General features: G+C 42.0%; 1 protein-coding gene across 1 annotated transcript in view; it reads right to left on the bottom strand.

The window, feature by feature from the left end:
• The window catches only part of LOC112119329 (conserved oligomeric Golgi complex subunit 6), a 99345-nt gene that overhangs the window by 78308 nt on the left and 18 nt on the right, over positions 1-21019 (bottom strand). Inside the window, exons 1-4 of the mRNA XM_024217949.2 lie at positions 20969-21019; positions 19477-19620; positions 18372-18443; positions 8840-8898 (exon numbers count right to left, since the gene is read on the bottom strand). The exon at positions 20969-21019 is cut by the window's right edge and continues 18 nt beyond it. Coding sequence (XP_024073717.2) covers positions 8840-8898; positions 18372-18443; positions 19477-19617 — 272 coding nt within the window. The 5' untranslated portion in view covers positions 19618-19620; positions 20969-21019. The remainder of the gene's footprint in view (positions 1-8839; positions 8899-18371; positions 18444-19476; positions 19621-20968) is intronic.

Raw genomic sequence — 21019 nt, 5'->3', positions numbered from 1 at the left:
TAACCCTACTTCCTGAGACCCATCATACAAACTGTTTAAATAGCTCTTCAGGCTATAGTAGCTCAGTTCTTGCTAATTCTTGATTTTGGTGAAAAACAACTTGCTACTCTCTTTTCATCCAATGTATAATGCTTTATAAATATATGAGAGGTCAGTGGCGTGGATATGCTTGTCACTCTCAAGATGCTTGGCAATTTGCCATCAGGATGACTAGCATATACATCAGAATTACAAATTCACTGCAAGTGAAATCAAATCATAACCCACAGTAGAACTAAGCAGGATACATAAATATTTGTCCATTTTCTGCTACTGCATAGGACTTTCTCTCTCCCATGATGGCTGTGTATCTTGGATTCTGTTACACTGTTTATATCCAACACACTTATTAGGAAAGTCCAGCTGTGAATTAATGTCAAGATTAGATATAGATGGAACATGTAATAAATCCCAATACACATCACAGTTGAGACTGAATTGAGATACACAGAATCTTAAAACAAAAATGAGACAGGTAAAGAACAGTTTGTCCCCACAAAGTTCTACCACTGCATCCCAGAAGGACCTAAGAGCAACCACATCTAGAGAAGGTTAGGTCAGTGTGCAGTAAAGGAGGATGGAACAGTCTCCATTACTACGCTTTTTAAGATCTTTTTTACAATAAAAACTGCCAACATTCAATTATTATTAATGGAAATTTAAATATCTTTTCAGCAGACTTTCACTGTCATCAATTCATTTTTATTTCCAAGCACTACCCTTTTTGTGGTCTTTCTTAAATCATGCCTCTCTTAAAAAGTGGCTGTAAAACTAGCATTGTGGGATTCCATTTTATCTTTTCAATTACTTCACTACCAAAGAAACTGCTAGCCCTGACAAATCAATGTGTGATATGAGAGTCAAGCTGGGTACTTTCAGGTTGTACATTACCATCAGTAATAAGAGATTCTGCAGTTGGAACTTAATAATTTTATTAATGATACATGGATCAGAAAAGAATCTTGCTCACTCTACCATAGCTGTATTGGCTTTGCAGTACTAAAAAGAGGAAAAAGCTGTGAAATCTTATTTTAAATCACTAAAACAACTAATTACCAGATTGGCCAGTAAGAATTTTACATAGTAACTTTTCTGAACACAATTGCATTCTGTACCCAGGTATGCATTGATAAGATATACTTTTTTAAAAACCAAACTACAGCACATGGTTTGTTCATCTTTTATTTGTTTCAAGGTAAAAATCAGATCGGCAAGATATACAAGGCACATCTATGTGGTAAATGTGACTGTCTTATAGAAACATATTTGTATTGAGTCGCAAATAATTTTAAGATAATTATTTCATAATACACATCCACCTTGGTAGTGAAAAGAAATTTAAGCTGTCACTGATTCTAGCCATTCTTAAACAAGAATTAAATGTCCAATGATTCATAACAAATCTGTAGATGGAAATTCTAGACAAAAGCAACATAAAGCCCCGAGACAAGAAAAAGTCAATCAGCTCATTATGGTTCATTACTTTCAATATTTTGTTTCTCCCAAGAAAGCATTCAATTGTTTCCTAACTGATCTCAGCAGCTCAGCCTGAACAATCTTGCCCAATAGGCATTTCCATATGTATATTACTTTGCTTAGCAGAGCACTTGAATTTTTATCTCCAGTGTAATAAAATGTGTATTTGGGCTGACAAAGAATTAAATGTAGTATTTAAACACTCATTTTATCTGTTTAAACTATTTTCATAATTACAGCATTACTTTAGTCTTTTGGATCACACATTCTTTTTCCTTATCTTATTCTGATGGTGCTCACTAGGTACTACAGTCTCTCCACCTTTCCAGTAATTCATTTTGCGGGATAAAATTTTGATACAGCACAGACCAGAGACAGCATTCCCTCCAAAAAGAAAAAAAACCTTATCAACTTGTTTCAGATACATGCCTCATATTCAAACCATGCTACAGTGAACACTTAAATGGAATATAAGCTTTTCATAATACTTATCTAACGAATAATAAAGGTTCTGTGAAAAAAGAAAAGGTAGCATACCTGTAGCCCACTTATTTCAAAGTGATTTGTAGGGTAAGAATAATACACAATGCTGTGTAATACTGCACTGAAAGATCCTATGTCACAAAATCATCATAATTGGTAATGTATTTTATCTGACCAAAAAATGTTCTGTATCTATATAACAGTGGGCAGAACTGAGCCCAGTTATTTTAACTATTGAAATAATCTTACAATCTCAGACCCAAAAATGTATTTCTGTTGATTAATAGACAATGTAAGACAGCTAAGGTTAATGTTAACCCACAGATGCATCAAATTTCTGAATTTTACTATTAAAACAAATACAGAGCCCTTCACAAAGAAACAAGCTATATGTACGCAAGTGCTTACTATCTTTAAAAAAATATTCTACATTAAAATAATGTCCAAAGGCTTCTTAAGCATATACAAAAGTAAGGAATTTCTTTCTATATTGCTATTGTATTCCTTGCCTACCCGGTTTATCTAGGCATTACAACTCATTTCATGTTCATGATTCACCACTGTTCTGAGGCCCCCAAGAAAACCATCTGAGCTGCAATTGCTAGAAAATATTTAAAAAAAATGAAAAGAATACATAGTTAAACAAGTACCTGAAGAGAATTACTAGAGTAGCAGGTTTAGATAGGCCCACAATAGCAGATCTAGGAAAGCCTCCATAGAACCCAGGCCCCAGGCAGTGCCATGCTGACGTAAGGTGTAAATATGCTCCTAAATCTTCACCACTGTGAGCTGAAAAAAGGACTTGTCCACATTATGGGCTAGATTTTCAAAAGAGCACAACATCCTACAAATCCCATTGTCCTCACTGCTATGGCCAAGCTTGTAGGATCAGAAGAAGCCCCTAAAGGAAAAGAGCCAACTTCTTTGTTTAGGATTATTTTATGGTAATCCAGAGGAGGACCCTTCGTTTACAGACTCCATCAATTTCCCCAAGTCCTTCTCTAAGTCAAAAAGTAAGTTATCAATAAGTGGCATGGCCAGCTCGAAAGCCTTCAAAGTTTGTCTGACTAACCAGGAACTAACGAGTCAAATGACCTGTGAACAGCATATGAGGCAACTATACTTCAAGCAAAAAGAAAGGATAAACAACCAACCTATAGAACATAACTGAATAACCCTGCAGGGTCCCTGCACTGGGCCACTATCTTTGGCAGCTACCTTGGAAGAGATCAAGGGGAATAATCTGCAAAGATGGAAGCACTAAATGAAGTCTCAGGGGACTTAAAGACTCCTCTTACACCCTGTTTTTCTTGCCCACTGGCTACCCTGGGAAAATGGCCTACCCTTTCTAGGATAGTGTGATTCCTGCAAAACATGAGCAGCTACCTTTAAAGGAGAGTATTAAGACCTGTGATTTGTGTGAGACGAGACAAATGAAGAGAGGTCTATACGTCTGTGAGGTAATTAAAATGTTGTAAAGTAAGGGGGAAAAAGGTCTTGGCATTATTTCAATGCTTCAAACAAGTATTTTGTTTGTATTTGTGAGACCCAATTGAAAAAGGTCTCCATCCCCCATTCCAGAGTCTGAGTATTTTTATTTGTTTTAGTTTTAAGTGAACCTAATTTCCAAACAATTTCAAACTCAATACTAATTACAACACCTATTAACAAAATGTTCTTTTAAGTGAGAGCTGAACAAGCATGAGGTAAGCCTTATTGAGTTTTTACCTGTCATTTATTGAAAACATTCTTAAGAATGTAATAAAAATACATCATTGTTCAGAGTCAATGCTAATCCATTTAAGAATCTTACCACTCATGTAAGAGGGAAATGTAAGAGGAAAAATTATGTGGGAAAATAACTTGCAACATCATTTGCAAGCACAAACACTATTTAGGTCCAGAAGTCGAGGGCAAATGGATTTTCCCTATATCAATCACTTATTTTTTGGTACAAATGATATAGTTCACAAAAAATGAGCATGCATTATTGATTATTGGGTGTACCTAAAGATACCAGGTTGAGTGTACCTTTGAAAACTAGGCCCTTCATATTCATTCCACTGGCTTCCTGTTCTCCAACACATCAAGATTAAACTTCTAGTTTCCCCTTAAAGGCCTTCAACTGCCTCACACTCTGCCCTGCCTCCATATCCACTTTAGTCCCTTATCATAGTTCCCTGTTTCCCAATAACGTCAGACTCTCCCACAAGCATTTTTGTATTCTTCTTGTCACAGTACCCCCTATGCTTGGAGTGCCGCACAAGCCAAGTCCACTCAGTCTCAACGAAATCATTCAAAACTCACTTAAATTCATATAATAACAGAAATGGAGGGCTGGAAGGAACCACAGGAGATCTAGTCCAGCCTACCACAGTGAAGCAGGACCATGTATACTTAGACCATCCCTGATCAGTATTTATCTAACCTGTTCTTAAAAACCTTCAATGGTAGCGATTCCACAACCTCCCTTTGAAGCCTATTCCAGCGGTTACCTATCCTTATAATTAGAAAGCTTTCCTATTATCTTTCCGACTAACTTTTCCGAATATCTAACCTAAATTGTCCTTGCTGCAGATGAAGCCTTCTTGCCATACCTTCAGTGGACATGAAGAACAATTGATCACTGTCCTATTTATAACAAATCTGTGCATATTTGAAGACAGTTATCAGGTTCCCCGCTTCAGTCTTCTCTTCTCAACTGTCCCACACTGTTGGCTCGTATTCAATTTGTGATCCACTATAACCCCCATATTCTTTTAACCAGTACTACACCCTACCCAATATTCCCCATTTTGTAGCTCTGCATTTGTTTTTTTTCTTCCTAAGTGCAGTACTTCGCACTTGTCTTTATTGAATTTCAATCTTATTGATTTCAAACAAATTCTCCATACTAATTCTCCATACTAAATATTAATATATAGGATATCTACTGCTTCCCTCCTATTCAACTAGGCCAATAACACCAGCAAAAAAGGCAATTAGGTTGGTTTGGCATGAATTGTTCTTGACAAATCCATGTTAGCTATTCCTTATCACCCTATTATCCGCTCAGTGCTTACAAATTCATTGTTTGATAATTTCTTCCAGCATTTTTCTAGGTATCGAAGTTAAATGTCACAGTTCAGGGCAATGGCTCCTGTATTCTCCCTTTGTGGTCCATGAAGGGCACCCACTTTAGGCTTCTGGCTCCTCAGCAGTCACCTCTCTTGGGCAGAGACCTGTGTCCCTCTCCCTCCTAACTGAGGTTTCTCCAAGCTGCACAGTTCCCTGGCAACACTGCATTATTCCCAGCAAGCCAGACTGCCAGAACAGGCCAGTGCCTGCATTTTGCTTCCTCTTTGAAGGCTATCAACAGTGTAATGGCACACCGCCATAAGTTACCGCAAAGATTTTTCTAAGCAAGCACATTTATTCTTAAGGTAAGAGCATAACAGAGGAAATATATTAAAAATGGTTAAAAAAAACCTACACTGCTTTTAGGTAAAAATCAGCAAACTTTGCAAAAGGGCTATGAGGGTGAGAAACTGTTTTAGTCAAAGGATTGTAGACTGTTAAGTTTTAGTCATTAAAAAGTGTGTTATACTCTGGTTTTATTTGTAACCATATTCTGTTTCTCTTATCCTTGCTTAATATCACTAGAATCTCTACTCTTATTAATAAACTTATTTTGTTTTATTATAAATTTATCTCAGGTGTGCATCCTCAGCTGAGCCAACAGGCTGGTGTGTATACTGTCTCTTTGGAGACAGTGGAATAGGTAATTTCTGTGAGTGTCCAATGACAGGGGCTGGATATGGCAAGGGAACGCTCTCCAAGGGAGTTCGGGAACTAAAGTTCACCAACTGTTACCTGCAAGCTGAAATAAGGGCTGAAAGGGTCCTGAGGTGTTTGTTAGGCTAGCTAACAGTCTGGAGTATCAGGGAGCTGACACACAGTTTAACAGCAGCAAACCTCTCTCGCTGAGGCAGAGGGGTAACAAGGTGATTTACAGTTCTGAACACCCCAAGAAAGCATCACAATTTTACCTCTCAATTCCCTGAGTTTGTTAAAATCTGTATTTTTGACGTCCGTTGTCTTTATTCTGCTGCTCTCACTCCCTTTCCTTAGAATCATGAAATCTATCATTTCATGATCACTTTCACCCAATTGCCTTCTACCTTCAGATTTGCAATTAATCCCCGTAAATCGGAAATTCCTGCAGAACTACGTTTAACTACAAGCAGCCATTTGTTATTAAAATATATTTTTATATCCATCAAAAAGATAACCGCATCTCAATTCTAACCATTTCACATATTCATCTTTCAAACTAATGAATTATCAAAGTTACCTACCTTTTCCTCAATTACTTATTCAAAGGGGGAAATTTATATCAAGGTTTTGGCAAAGCTTTAATCTACCCAACATCCTACATCTTACTTTAAATCTATGTTTAAATTACAGTACGGCCCCACACTCACACTGTCATAGGGCACAATCCAGCTCCCAGTAAACTCCATGATACACTCCCACTGACTTCTTTGGAAGCAAAATCAGGTCCACTCTAGTTCATAATTTATGTTCTAAGTAATTATTTCCTGTGATAAAGTAATCTCCAGTAATCTACATATATTTTTCAGAGGAAGACACAAGAGCAAACAGTTTCATTCTCCTTAAGATGACAATAAAGACTAAAGCTGTAACAAGATATGTCCTAACCACAAAACACGTAAAGAGTACATAAAGCTATCATGGCCCATGATGAGTCCCATGAGTAAAAGCAATGAAAAGATCAGAATACAAATCTTCCTTTTCACTGGTACCGAGTATCTAATGGAGTTTAAGGGGAAATTATTCATTTTAATTCATACTAAAGAGCAGTTTTGTATTTCAGAATGGAAAATATGGCAAAATAGACCTGTATTGTGATTTTTTTGGTACCAACATACTTTTTTTCTCCCCTGCGGACTTAACACAGTACAATACTAACCCACTGGATGAGTGGTTTTCAACAACAAAAAAACAACCTACAATGAGAGACTGAGCACTGAGATCTAGGTGATGTTTGGTTAAGAAGTTATTTGTCTAGAATTTGTAAATGGGAACAGATTTTTTGGGGTGGGAGGATCTATTTAATGATGGAGAACAAATTTTATAGCCTGGCTCTGTGAGTGACAAGTGCTTCCAGTAAAGCTAACAGGAGTTGTGAGTACTTTTGAAAATTTGGGCCTGATTTCCCCAACGTCACACAGTAAGTCAGTGGAAGAGACTGAATAGAACTGAAGTCCCCTGACACATGCCCCTATTTTATTAATGTATCAAGATTTTTCTAACTTTACATTTATAAATTTGAGGAACTTGCTTGACAGACACAGATACTCTCCTTTTTAAATTTGTGAATCCTCTTTCCCTTATATACCAACCAAGTATTTCTTTGCAAGGTGGAGACGTCCCATTTAACTGTTAACAGTTGCAGCAGAATCAAATCATGCCACTTCCTATCAAAACAGTGCAAGAATCCTAGTTCTATGGGAACAAATGTAGACAGAAGAGTAGTCAGTCATTAGTATTAAATTACAGCAGGACCACTCTGAAACAAACAAAAGTCCATATAGAACTGTAAGACAACTACACCAATGTCAAAAAACCTTTATCACAATCAGTGTTAAGTCAGATATCAGATATTAGAAGTCAAGCATTCTAAGTGTTCACAAATATACAAGTACAATATAGAAGTTAAAATGTCAACATGTATTTAGAAGTTTTATTTTATAGAACTGATGTACCACGTACTATGTATAAGCCTGCGAGTTTGTCATGGAGGTCATGGATTCTGTAACTTTCCACGACCTCCGTGACTTCTGCAGTGGCTGATGCGCCTGGCTCAGGGGCAGCTCAGGCAGCCCCTGTGCCAGGCGCACCGGCTGCTGCTGGGGCAGTCTAGGGCCCTTGTGCCCCACCCCACCCCAAACCTCCCCCCAGCAGAAGAGATTGGGTGTGGGAAGGGGTTGGGGCTGGGGACAGGGTGAGGTGGGCTCTGGCCTCGCAGCCAATGGGAGCTGCAGCGATGGTGCCCTGGGCGGAGGCAGCACGCAGAGCTGCCTGGCCATGCCGCTAACAGCTGAGCGAGGGGGATGTTACCACTTCCGGGGAGCTCCCCGGGTAAGCGCGGCCCAGAGCCCGCCTCACCCTGTCCCGTGCCCCAATCCCCTACCCCTCCCAACCTCTGCTGCTTTGGGGGGGGGGGGGGGCACACGCAGGTAGGAACCCTGCCGACTCCGCCAATCCCCCCTCCAGCACCAGCGGGGGTTCCAGGCCATGCACCACCACCTGCCTGCCCCCCCAGCATCCAGGCCGCCCTCTGCCAGCACCCACGGGGCCCCCGGGCAGCCCCCCCGAAGTTTTAATCACCGGTATTTTTAGTAAAAATCATGGACGGGTAACGGACCATTAATTTTTGTTTACTGCCTGTGACCTGTCCATGACTTTTACTAAAAATACCGTGACTAAAACGTAACCTTAACTATGTACCATGAACTGATAGATAATGTATTATTGTAGTAAACGGTATATACCAGCTAAGCATCAGATAAAGTGCATTATTGTTCACCATACTATACCACAGTAAGTTGTTCTTTTCTACTGGAAACACTGACTTTTGATAACAACAAGCAGCAGTGTTTTAAAGAGCTTCATGTCATCTTATCATAACTAGGACCCAATTCTGCTGCCTTTATTTAAGCTGAGTTTCAATTGTACCACTTGCAAAAAAAGGTACTTCTTAAAACAAGGATGGCAGAATCCAATTTAAAAACAATCCACAATATTATATAAAGTATAAATAAGGTAGAGTACATACTTTTCTGCTTGTAGCTTTGTCGTCTTCACCATCAGATCCTGAGTCTGTTCCTTCGCTGCCTAGAATATAATTTGTATCACTGTAGCTATATGAAGTTAACATACAGTACCAAACTAATTCCATTTCTACTGTTTGTAAATATACTTTTAAAAGCCCTCTAATTACAAGCCATTTAAACAAAGTACTCTTTGAAGGAGAACCGCCTTGTTATAATAACCATTAATTGATTATTTCCTAGTTTTCAATATTTAGGCATTATTAGGCATAAAAAAAGAATTCCATTTAAAATTCTTGACCTGTGCTACAAAACCATTTCAACACATATTATAATTAGTTTCAATTATTTTATTTGGTCCTTCAGTTGCAAATACTTTGTGCTACAAATGAGTCGGACATGCTCATCTGAATGCAAAAGGGCTCATATCTATTTAGCCCTGTTCTCTGGGCAGCCTTTAAGCATAGTACGCCCAGCACAGGCTCTGGCTGCTGGGCAGTGACAACCCAACGGATCCATTAGGGCTAGCCCCCCAGGTGACAGCCAACTGCACCAGAGCTGTGGCTCTCCTAGTGTCAAAACGAAACAGCACAGGAATGTGACTTTGAGCCATGAGGTAATGAGCTCTATTTTATTACTGTTGGTCTATCTGTGCTCCCTGTAGAAACTGTGGATATCATTCCAATGACAGAGGAAACCCTAAAGCAAGATTTAGGCTGAATATCAAGAATAACTTCCTAATAGCAAGATGTATTCAGCTGCAGAACAGAATAGAAGTAGTGGAAAAAGAACTAGAAAGATATATGATAAGAAATAATCACGTAATCACAGAATCATAGAAATGTGGGGCTGGAAGGGATCTCAAGAGGTCATCTAGTCCAGTCCCCTGCTCTGAGGCAGGACCAAGTAAACTTAAACCATCCTTGATAAGTTTTTGTCTAACCTGTTCTTACAAACATCCAATGTCAGAGATTCCATAACTTCCCTTGGAAGCCTATTCCAACGCTTAGCTATCCTTATAGTTAAAAATCTCCTATATCCTAAAATCTAACCTAAATTGCCCTTGCAGCAGATTAAGCCTTCTTGTCGGACTTTCAGTGGACATGGGGAACAAATGATCACCGTCTTCCTTTTAACAGCCATTTGCATATCTGAAGACAGTTATAAAGTTCCCCCTCAGTCTTCTCTTCTCAACTGCATACACTGTGAGCCACTATAACCCACAGATCCCTTTCAGGATTACTACACCCTAGCCAGTAACTATTTTGTAATTATGCATTCGATTTTTAATTCCTAAATGCAGTACTTTGCATTTGTCTTTATTGAATTTCACCTTGTTGAATTCAGACCAATTCTCCAATTTGTAAACATCATTTTGAATTCTAATCCTGTCCCTCCAAAATGTATGCAACCCCTCCCAGGAAGGTGTCATCTGCAAATTTTATAAGCATACTCTTCATTCCATTAGGCAAGTCATTAATAAAATGAACGAATAGTACCAAACTCAGGACAGACCTAGGACTCCACTTGATATGTCCCCCCCCGTTTGACAGCGAACTACTGATAACTACTTTTTGAGTATAGTCTTTCAACCACTTTTGCACCCACCTTATAGTAATTTCATCTTGATCACAGTTCCCTAGTTTTTATTATGAGAATGTCATGTGGGACTGTCTCAAAAACCCTACCAAAATCAAGATATAACATCTACTGTCCCCCTCTATTCACTAGGCCAGTAGCATCAAAGAAATAAATCAGGTTGGTTTGGCATGATTTGTTCTTGACAAATCCATATTGGCTATTACTTATAACCTTATTATTTACTAGATGCTTACAAACTGATTGCTTAATAATTTGTTCCAGTAACTTTCCAAGTAATGATGACTGTTCTGTAATTTCCCAGGTCCTCTTTATTTCCCTTTTTAAAGAGAGGTACCATGTTAGCCGTTCTCCAGTTTTCTAGGACCTCACCTGCCCTTCATGAGTTCGCAAAGATATTGTTAACAGTTCCAAGATTGTTTCAGCTAGTTCCTTAAATATCCTGGGGAACATTTCATCAGGCACCGCCAATTTGAATGCATCTCAATTATTAATATTCTTTAATGTTCTTTCCCTATTTTGGCTTATGTTCCTTCCTAGTTGTTAATATTGTGTTAAGCATTTGATCACAATTAACCTTTCTAGTGAAGATAGAAGCAAAATAGTCATTAAACACCTCAGCTTTCTTAATGCCAGCCGTTATTAACTCTCCTTCATCACTAGGTAAGGGACCTACACTTTCCTTAGTCTTTCTCTTGTTCCTAATGTATTTAAAGAACCTCTTATTGCCTTTTTATGTCCCTTGCTAGGTTTAAATCATTTTGTCCCTGAGCCCTTTATGATTTTTTTGCTGTTGTTGCTGCATGTTAGTGCTATTCTTTTGTACTCATCCTTAAGAAATTTGTTCATGTTTCCACTTTTTGTAGGATTTGTTTTTGAGTGTCAGGTCATTGAAGAGCTCCTGATGGAGCCATATTGGCTTCTTCCTGTCTTTCCTCTTCATCAGGCTAGTTTGCTGTTGTACTTTTAGTATTGTCTCCTGAACTACTTTACTGCTAACATTTTTCTACCCACTGGCCCTTACCTACCAGTTATCTGAGTTTATGGTCTGCTTTTTTGAAGTCCATGGGTTTTATTCAGAAAAGGATCTGAGGGTTAGTGACAGAATATACCCATGTTCACATCCTACACAGTGTTGTAATAATTTCTGTACAAGGCATATCCTTGTCAGGTATCATTTCAAAACTCAATTTGCTGATCAATAATACCATGACAAAATGCACATAGCAGCACTATATGTGAAGACATAAACGCAAGCTGAAATCATGACTAAAAGTATGTTTGCCAGCTAAGTCTGGGGAGTGGCCAGAGACACAGGACAAGCTGACACCTTAGCCAGTTATAAACAAGGCTGACAGACATTACTCACTAAGTAGCCATTCTTTGGCAGGAAAGGGGGCAGGGGCAAAAATCTACATCTTAGCACAGCAACAGCATGGAGTTTCCTTCCATGCAGACTGCTGGTCACCTTGCTCCCAGCTGGAAATGCTTCTCTAAGGGGGGAAAAGGACTATAAAAAGAAGAGACAGACACCCACCTGTCTCTCCCCCTGCCCACTGCAACAGAAGAGGCAAAGGATGCAACTATTGGACTCTAGGGGAGGGGTCCTAACCAAAAGAGCTTGGGGATAAGACTGCTGGAAACATGTAGTGAGAAAACTTTGCTTTGAATCTAATGTAGTTAAGTTAGGCATCAGTAAGCATTTTATCTTTATTTTTCTTGTAACCACTTCTGACTTCTATGCTCATTGCTTGTACTCACTTAAAATCTCTCTTTATAATTAATAACCTTGTTTTGTTTTACCTGATCCAGTGTGTTCAAGATGAAGTGCCTGGGTAACCCCATTTGGGGTAACAAGTTTTCTGCATAATATTCCCTTAAAGGAATAAGACTGAATATATTTCTACTGTCTTGGTATAATGGAGTGGTTACCGGCTCCTGCCCTGCGGGGCTAGAAACAGCCTAGGACAGGGCTGTGGCTGGGGCAGAAGCCTGGGCTGATTGGGGGAAAGTAGGCTCAGCTGGGGCCATGCCCCAATCAGGCCCAGCTGGCCCTATAAAAGGCAATGCCTGTAGCAGGAGAAGAGCCTGGCTGCAAGGTACCAAGAAGGGAACCTAGATTGGAGCAGGGCTGGGGAAAGGCCTAGGAAGCTCTGGCCTAAGAAAGTCCCAGGCTACAGGTCTGGTAAGGCCCATTAGATATTGGGTTGCAGGGGGCAGCCCATGGGTGGGCAGAGGCAGCAGGTCCGAACCCCCTTTGCCTATGATGAGTGGCTTATACTGCAGTCTGCCCCAGTGAACGGGGGCTAGATGGGGACTGGCAGTAGCCGAACACTGAGGCGAAGTGGGGATAGTGGGTGGGGGTTCCCCTAGGAGGGGGAGACCCTGAGGCTGTAAGGGGTTACTGCTAGAGGGGCAGCACCCCAGGTAAATGGGGCACCGGGGTCCTGGGAGGGACACAGGGCCAGCAGTAAGGCGGATCACCGGCCTCCAGAGGGTGCTCCGGACGCTGGGAGAGCTAATTCCCTGAGGATGACCAGCAGGAGGCGCCGCAGGGGTGAGTCTGCACTCTTACACTTGGAGAGGGCTGGGTAGTACAGGACATATGTTCCCAGGGGAAAATCTGGGCTTGGGAGTGTTTTGGGGTCACTCTCTGGTACTCTTTAAGGCTGGTAAGAGACAACATGTAGCTGGCTGACTGTAGCACACACAGAAAGTTGGAAGTGATTTACATGCTGAAGATTTGCGAGCAGGCCCGGTTGGAGACTACAGCAGCAAAGCATTGTAAAGGGCATCCCACATTACAAGGCAGGCGTGACACAGTTACTCATTGGTCTGAATTGTATGCTGGTATGTCACAGGGTTATAGTGGATCACACACTTTATAATATAAGCAAATCATTCTGGGATGCATTAGCAGGATTGTTGTAAGCCAGACACAAGAAGTGATTCCTTCCATTAAACTAAACCCTGATAAGGCCTCAAGTGGAGTATTATACTTCAGGACAGATGTGGACAAACTGGAGAAAGTCCGGGGAGAGCAACAAAAATTAATCAAGTTCTAAAAAGCATGAGGAAAGATTGAAAAAATTGGGTTTGTTTAGTTTGAAAATGACTGAGGGGGGACGCGATAAGTCTTCAAGTACATAAAAGGTGGTTAAAAAGAAGAGGACAATAGACTGTTCTCCTTAACCAATGAGGACGAGACAAGAAGCAATAGGCTTAAATTGCAGCAAAGGAGATTTAGGTTAGACATTAAGAAAAACTTCCTGATGGTAAGGGTAGTTAAGCACTGGAACAAATTGCCTAGGAAGGTTATGGAATTCTGATATTGGATGTTTTTAAGAACAGGTTAGACAAACACCTGTTAGAGATGGTCTAGATCAGGGGGTCTCAAACATGCAGCCCGCGGGTGCTATTTCCTGCAGCCCGCCATAGGCGCCGACTCCACCAGCTGCCAAGCTCCCCGCACCCCCTCTTCTCCTCCCCCCCCCCCCAAGCGTGCCGCATCCCCACTCTTCTGCTTACCTCCCAGCACTTCCTGCTGCCAAACAGCTGTTTGGTGGCACTTACGACTTTCGGGGGGAGGGGAGGAAGGAGCGGGGACGCGGGGCGCTCAGGGGAGGATGTGGAGAAGAGGCCAGGGCAGGGATTTGGGGAAGGGGTTGGAATGGGGGCGGGGAAGGGGCTCATGGAAGGGGTGGAATGGGAGCAGGGCATGGGTGGGGGGGCTTTAACCAAAGTAATTCTAAAAGTAAATGCGTGTTTTGTCATTTTGAGTGAGGTGCATTATTGATTGTTTATATTTTATTAAAACCCCTCTTCGCATTACAGTTTTAAAAAAGTTAATACATTGGCTTTTAATAGCATGCTAATTACTCTTCATTTTATTCATTTTTTACTATATTTTTGTATCGTTGTATGAAAAGGTTTCACTGATACGGCCCTCAGGCCAACGTACTTGTCCTCATGTGGCCCTTGTGGTGATTTGAGTTTGAGATTCCTAGTCTAGATAATACTTAGTCCTGCCTCAGTACAGGGGGACTGACTAGATGACTTACTGAGATCCCTTTCAGTCCTACATTTCTATGAAACATTATCCTCACTAACAATTATGCCACAACAATCAAGATCAGCTGAAGAGTTTCTGAGAACAGCCCCTAGATTTTTATCACTGGTGATATGGAAGTAGATCAGTCCTATTCCAGAGCCCTCAATATCATGCATATGTCAAAGCCAGGGGCTATTGATCATAAAGGTACACCTCTACTCCAATATAACGCAGTCCTCCGGAGCCAAAAAATCTTACCGTGCTATAAGTGAGACTGCATTATATCAAACTTGCTTTGGCCCCCCTGCTCCTTGTCCCCTGACCACCCCCTCCAGAGAGCCCTGTCCTTAATCACCCCCAGGACCACATCCCCTACCCAACCCTCTTGCTCCCTGTCCCCTGACTGCCCCGAACCCTATCCACACACACCTGCCCCCTGACAGGCACTCACCGGCAGCAGCAGGAAGCGGAGCAGCCCGGCCCTAGCCTGCTCCACTCTGCCAGCTCCCAGCCGCAGCGCTCTGCTTCCCGCCGCTGGTGAGTGCGGGGAGGTTGGGGAAAGGATGCTCCCTGTACTCACCTGCGGCGGGAGGCGGAGCGCCGCGGGCCCAGCCCACTCCGCTTTCCTTGTCCAGGCCCCAGCCGTGTCACGCGGGGGGGTAAGGTCCCGCACTCACCGGCACCAGTGGAGCAGCCCGGCCCCAGCCCGCTCCACTCCGCCAGCTCCCAGCCGCAGCGCTCCGCTTCCTGCCGCAGGTGAGTACGGGAGGCGTCCTTTCCCCAACCTCCCCGCACTCACCTGCGGCGGGAAGCAGAGCGCCGTGGCTGGGACCTGACCCACTGATCTGCTGGAGCGCTGCTTTACCGCGTTGTATGCGAACCCGTCTTGTATCAGGTCTCGTTATATCGGGGTAGAGGTGTACACTGTAATGCTCAGCAACAGGTTTTTGTTGGGGGTAGGGAGGAAAAGGGTGACTCTACAGGGAAGAGGATTAGGGTTTTTATATTTTTTTTTATATATATATATATATAGAGAGAGAGAGAGAGAGTTTTTAACAGCATGTATAAATGTACTCTGATAATATTCTTCAGAGGTCTCATTCAACCTCCAAGTAACACAGTTTGGGTACTAACTCCCCATTATCGAACTGCCTTTGCTTTATCTATCTCTCAATGTGTACTTTTATCAGAGGAGCAGTGTGGGAGGGGAGAAGAGGACAGGTAAGAAATATCTCAGTTATTAATGAAATCCCATTGGGATGGGACTTTGCCCAGGCACATTTCATATTACTGTGTAAGGTTGAATCTTTTTTCTACTATCCCCAGTTAGCTTTTCTTCCATTGTAACTGATTAGTTAAATATACTATTAGCCATTGTCAAAAAGGTAGTAGAGCATGCACGTTGTGAATTGCTCTTCAGAATCACACCCTCCTTAATGTAAAGCATCCTTAACCTTAAAGCAAAAGGAAATAATAAAGCAAAGGAAACATTTTTAAAATGTGCATGGCAATTTTTTTCCAGGTTTTATTCAAGAAAGCACTTTAAAATGCATTTACCTTTTTCCTGAATTCATTAGTATCTACAAAATGTTAGGATGTTAACAAGAGATATAATACTGTGTGGCTGGATTATGAAGTTTAATGTCTTTAGGACCTTTTAGAACTGAACATTATTAAACAAATGTGAAAAATGAGAATAGGTCAGTAATAAAGAAATGCAGCTTTTAATGGTCATTAAAATGAAATTCAGGTGCCCAGGATTAAGGACTTGAGTCTAAACCATTTTGTGAAGAACTGCATTGTATCCAGATCTTTTCTCCAAAGTTACATTTTATTTAAAAAAAAAAAAAAAGCCACAAAACACAGAAGAAGGTATCAGTTTCTTTTCTGAAGAACACCTCTTTTGGAGAAGTAGAGCTCCTAGTTTCCTTTCTGAATTGAAATACAAATTGCTAAAAGAAATACCAGCACCAAAACTGGAGAGAAAAATGAGAAAGATCTTGGTTCACAGCTGGCTATATACATCTGTAGGAATGTCTTATTTACTTAGCACCCAAAAGTGGGCTCGATGTTGCACATATTAAGCTGACAAAACTTTGTAGTGTAGACAAGGCCTTAGACCAGTAGTTCCCAAACTTTAACAGCCCGCGAACCCCTTTCACTAAATTGTGAAATCTCATGAACCCCCCTCCTAAAAATGAATATTTTCAAGTGTTAAAGTTTAAATTTCCTCAGTGTGATGGATGCCCCAACTGCCCAGCCCCGCTCTTCCTGGGGCTTAGGCTGGGGTTCGGGCTGCCGGCTCCCTCGCTGACAGGGGCAGGGCTCGGGCTGCCAGCCTCAATAGCCCAGCCCCACTCTCCCAGGGGCTCAGGTTGCCAGCCCCACGCGGAGCGCTGGGGCTCGGGCTGCCAGCCCCAACTGCCTGGCCCGCCAGCCCCAACTGCCTGGCCCTGCTCTCCCTGGGGCTCGGGCTGCCAGCCCCACGCAGAGCGCTGGGGTTTAGGCTGCCGGCTCCCCTGCTGACTGCCGGGACTCGGGCTGCCAGCCCCAACTGCCCGGCCCGGCTCCAGCCCCCCGCAGAGCGTTGGGGTTTGGGCTGCCGGCTCCCCCGCTGACGGGGGCAGGGCTCGGGCTGCCAGCCCCAACTGCCCAGCTCCGCTCTCCCTGGGGTTCAGGCTGCCAGCCCTGCAACCGGGTCCCACCTGCTGTCTCCAATGCCCGGGATCCTCTGTCCGCCATTAGTGAAATTTTTCTGGCGAACCCCCTGTAACGTTCTGCGAACCCCAGTTTGGGAACCACTGCCTTAAACACAACAGATGGACATAGACCAAGGGGAAAGTACAAGGAACCAATGAGACAATATTGGTCAAAATGGCAGGCACTGGTTTCATATAACAGAGGACCAAAAAGAGCTAGAAGAGATTCAAACATGCAAAAAATGAACAAGTTGTTGTTTGTCATTTGCTGATTTTAGTTCCTCCCCATCTTCCCCTACTAATTCAAATTCCCATCTACCCTTCAACCTATTCACTCATTGCCTACTCCCACGCTTATAGCCTCCCTTTCAATTCAGCTACTAGCTACATTGAATCCCTGGCCCAGATCATGGTAGCAAAGTCAATATATGAAAAAGGGTCACACTTTAGCCAGGGGAAAAAAGGCAATCCTGGTCACTCCTGTTGTAAGTTGGCTTAAACAGCTGGGGATCCAACAGTATCCAGTTATTCCCAACTTGAGTAAAAACAGAAGACACATTCAATTAAAAGGGAAAATATATTCCTGGCCATATCGTCTATTTGCATCGCTCACTCTATCCGCATCCCTCCCATACTATCCAGCTTGAGCTCCAGCTAGCTTTTATCTGTCCCCCATGATCTACTGTACAGTGGCCAAGGCATTTGACAGTACTGTCTGTGTTTGATGAAAGTGATCTAGAGCTGGGTAAAACATGAACTTATTAATCCTCATAATAGTTCCATACACACATTAAGAAGGAACAAGGTAGGTTTTTTATACTGTATAATACACTTTTAGATTCAAAATTAAAGTACAGCATTCTTCATATAATCAGTTTTTCACCATATTAAAAAACTGATGGATACCTTGATACTCTGAAAGAAACATATTCCTATAACTGAAATGGAAGTAGTGATATGTAACTCCCCCAAAAGTAGTCTAACGCCTTTTCTTTAGAACTAGAAACACACTGATTACTATATCAAGATAACAGTTACATAGTAGCATTAATATTCTAGAGTTGCCTTAATAGAGCTGTTAATGAAAAAAACTTCTTTGGTTACTGTGTTTACTTAACTGCTTTCTGTTACCTGCCAAGATGCAGCAGGGAAAGATAGGGAAAAAACGGACATCTATTCCTACAGTACCTGCAAACGAATGGTCATGTCCTGACAGCAGTTGCTCATTGCCTGAACATCTTCATTTATACTTTCAAGCTCCTAAGAATAGAATAAGATTGGTAGTTTACTTGTATTGTGGTGTATTTTTCTGTAATGGTTATGCTACATCAAGTCTACAATTTGAATCTACCTACAGAATTTTTCAAAATGTTGGCATGCATGATTTGTCTATGTTTCAGCAACAGCTCCCCTTCCACACCCTCTCAGAAGAAGAAGAAGTTATCTAGTCCAGTTTTCTTCTTGGGTGCACTTTTCCTAAATGTATTTAATTTTACTCAGTGATCATACCAGTGAGCTTCTTAGGATTAAAGAATGGCAAATAAAATGGCAATATCTGCTAAGAAGCAGTGCACACTCTATCTTCCATGATGCACCAGCATCTGTACAGAGTGTTCAGTATACTGCAAGTCTGTACTGCTGAGCAAAATATGAAGGACCTTTTATTACTACAGAAGAAAACTTGCCACTGCTTTAGCTCTTCAGTGGCAAGTCTATCATACCAATAAAAACTAAATCTGGATGCCACAGAACATTTAGTTGGTTTATTTATAAGGGAAAAACAGCTGGCTTTGGAAGTTTAGCATCTCTTTGTTTCTTGTTAGTCTGACATTACAACCAAACAAATTTCAAATTGTAGTACTGAGACAATTCAGTAAAAGAGCATCTGGTTTGCTTGATTTTAGTGAAATCACTTTATGATCACATCCAGTTACTGAGGGCTCTATCCAACCACATATTTACATGTACTGAGTCAAGTCATTTCCAGGAAGGCTTTAGCTCCAGTGTATTTATGTTCATAAGTCAAAGTGATGAACACCTTACACGTGAGAAAAATGGTCGAATTATAGAAGAGGCTGAAACAATTCTACTATGATGGTAAATTTGCTTCGGAAAAGGAAAAATTCTTTGAGGCTTGGTTTTCATGTAATCAATACTAAAGACAAGGTGAGTGAGGTAACATCTTTTACTGGACCAACTTCTATTGGTGAAAGAGAGGAGTTTTCAAGCTTACAGAGGTTTTTTTCAGATCAATTCTAGATGTTTTAAGATGATTTGTTAACAAAAATATTACCTCCTTAACTTGCTTAAAAATGCAGACAAATTCTTCATTTATGGCTAAGTTACGGCGCTCAATGTCTCCACGTAAGTTTCTTCTGGTGCGCAAACTGTTTTCGACAAAAAAGGTTGAAAGAGCCTTGAGAGCTTCCAGCATTTCCTGTACAATATAAGAAAATTAACTAAGAACTTCTGTTCTGAGATACATAAGAACGGCCCACCTGGGTCAGACCAAAGGTCCATCTAGCCCAGTATCCTGTCTACCGACAGTGGCCAATGTCAGGTGCCCCAAAGGCAGTGAACCTAACAGGTAATGATCAAGTGATCTCCCCCTGCCTCCCTGATTCAAGACATTGATGTTGAGTATTCTTTAACCATCTAAAATTAACACATTTTAAAAAAAAATAACTCCTCAAGCAGTTCGATTATCTCTATTTTAATTTTTTCCCCCAAATGTTCATATGTGACGTGGTGCACAATCACTTTCAACCACTATATTAATAACTGATATGAATGTTCCATGCACAATCAAAATTTAGATTAACACAAATTAACTGTAAGGTGTTCTTGAGTGTGAATTTCCTTATGGTCAGAAAAGTGTGGGTGATACCTGATGTTAATTTAAACACAAAATACATGAATTTTAATGTCCAAATAATAAAGTCTTAGAAAATACGGTTGAGACAAACACATAATGTAGATAGAACAGGAGTACTTGTGGCACCTTAGAGACTAACAACTCCTGTTCTTTTTGCGGATACAGACTAACAGGGCTGCTACTCTGAAGCCTGTCATAATGTAGATAGTATTTGTTATTCTGATTGCATTTATGGGATATTACAACTGTCTGCTGAAACGTGTTGGAGGACTCTTGGACAAGCACCTTTCCCACCACAACTAGATAGGGTGCTTTTATATAGCCTAGTGAATATGCTTTACTATCAACATTGCAGGTTTTACCCCCAGAAGACCAGACACCTACCCATGGGTTGCAGGCCTGAGCCACACGTGTGTTTTTACACTCCAATGGGAAAATGATGAAGGATAAGAGAAGAGCATAAGGGTGTGCTGGGGCAGCCAGCATCACCCATTCATTCCAACATCAAGCCACCCTTACCCGCACGCTGGCTCGGTAACCCGCCAGGCCCAGTGCAGTGGGTCAGGGTATGAACAACTGTGAACACCTGCTTTGGGGCTGCATGAGAGCATCTCGGCAAGCACCGACCACCCGACCGCGCTGGAGATCAGTCAGGAAGGGCTCACCTCTGTCCGGGGAGGCTCAGGGGCCACACGGTGCAGAGCATCGATCCCAGGCACGTTAGCCCCCCGCATTCTCTCCTGCTCGCCACCCCCGCCAGGGCATCTCCCCCTTCCCCCGGCTCTAGTACTCCCCGCAACCCGCACGGGCAGCCTGCTCCCCCCGGCCTGGGCAGCCTCCACCCCCCATACTCGCCCCCTCCGGCCTGGGCCCCCCGCTGCCCCCCAGGCAGTGCCCGCCCCGCTCTCACCTTGTCGTTGTCCAGCCGCGTCTCCAGGACCTTGTGGAGCTTACGGGACAG

The sequence above is a fragment of the Terrapene carolina genome, unplaced genomic scaffold, assembly GCF_002925995.2.
Source record: "Terrapene carolina triunguis isolate 2854851 unplaced genomic scaffold, T_m_triunguis-2.0 Scaffold139, whole genome shotgun sequence".
Lineage (NCBI taxonomy): Eukaryota > Metazoa > Chordata > Testudines > Emydidae > Terrapene > Terrapene triunguis.
The sequence above is the reverse complement of the archived record's forward strand: the minus strand, read 5'-3'. Positions and strand labels throughout refer to the sequence as shown.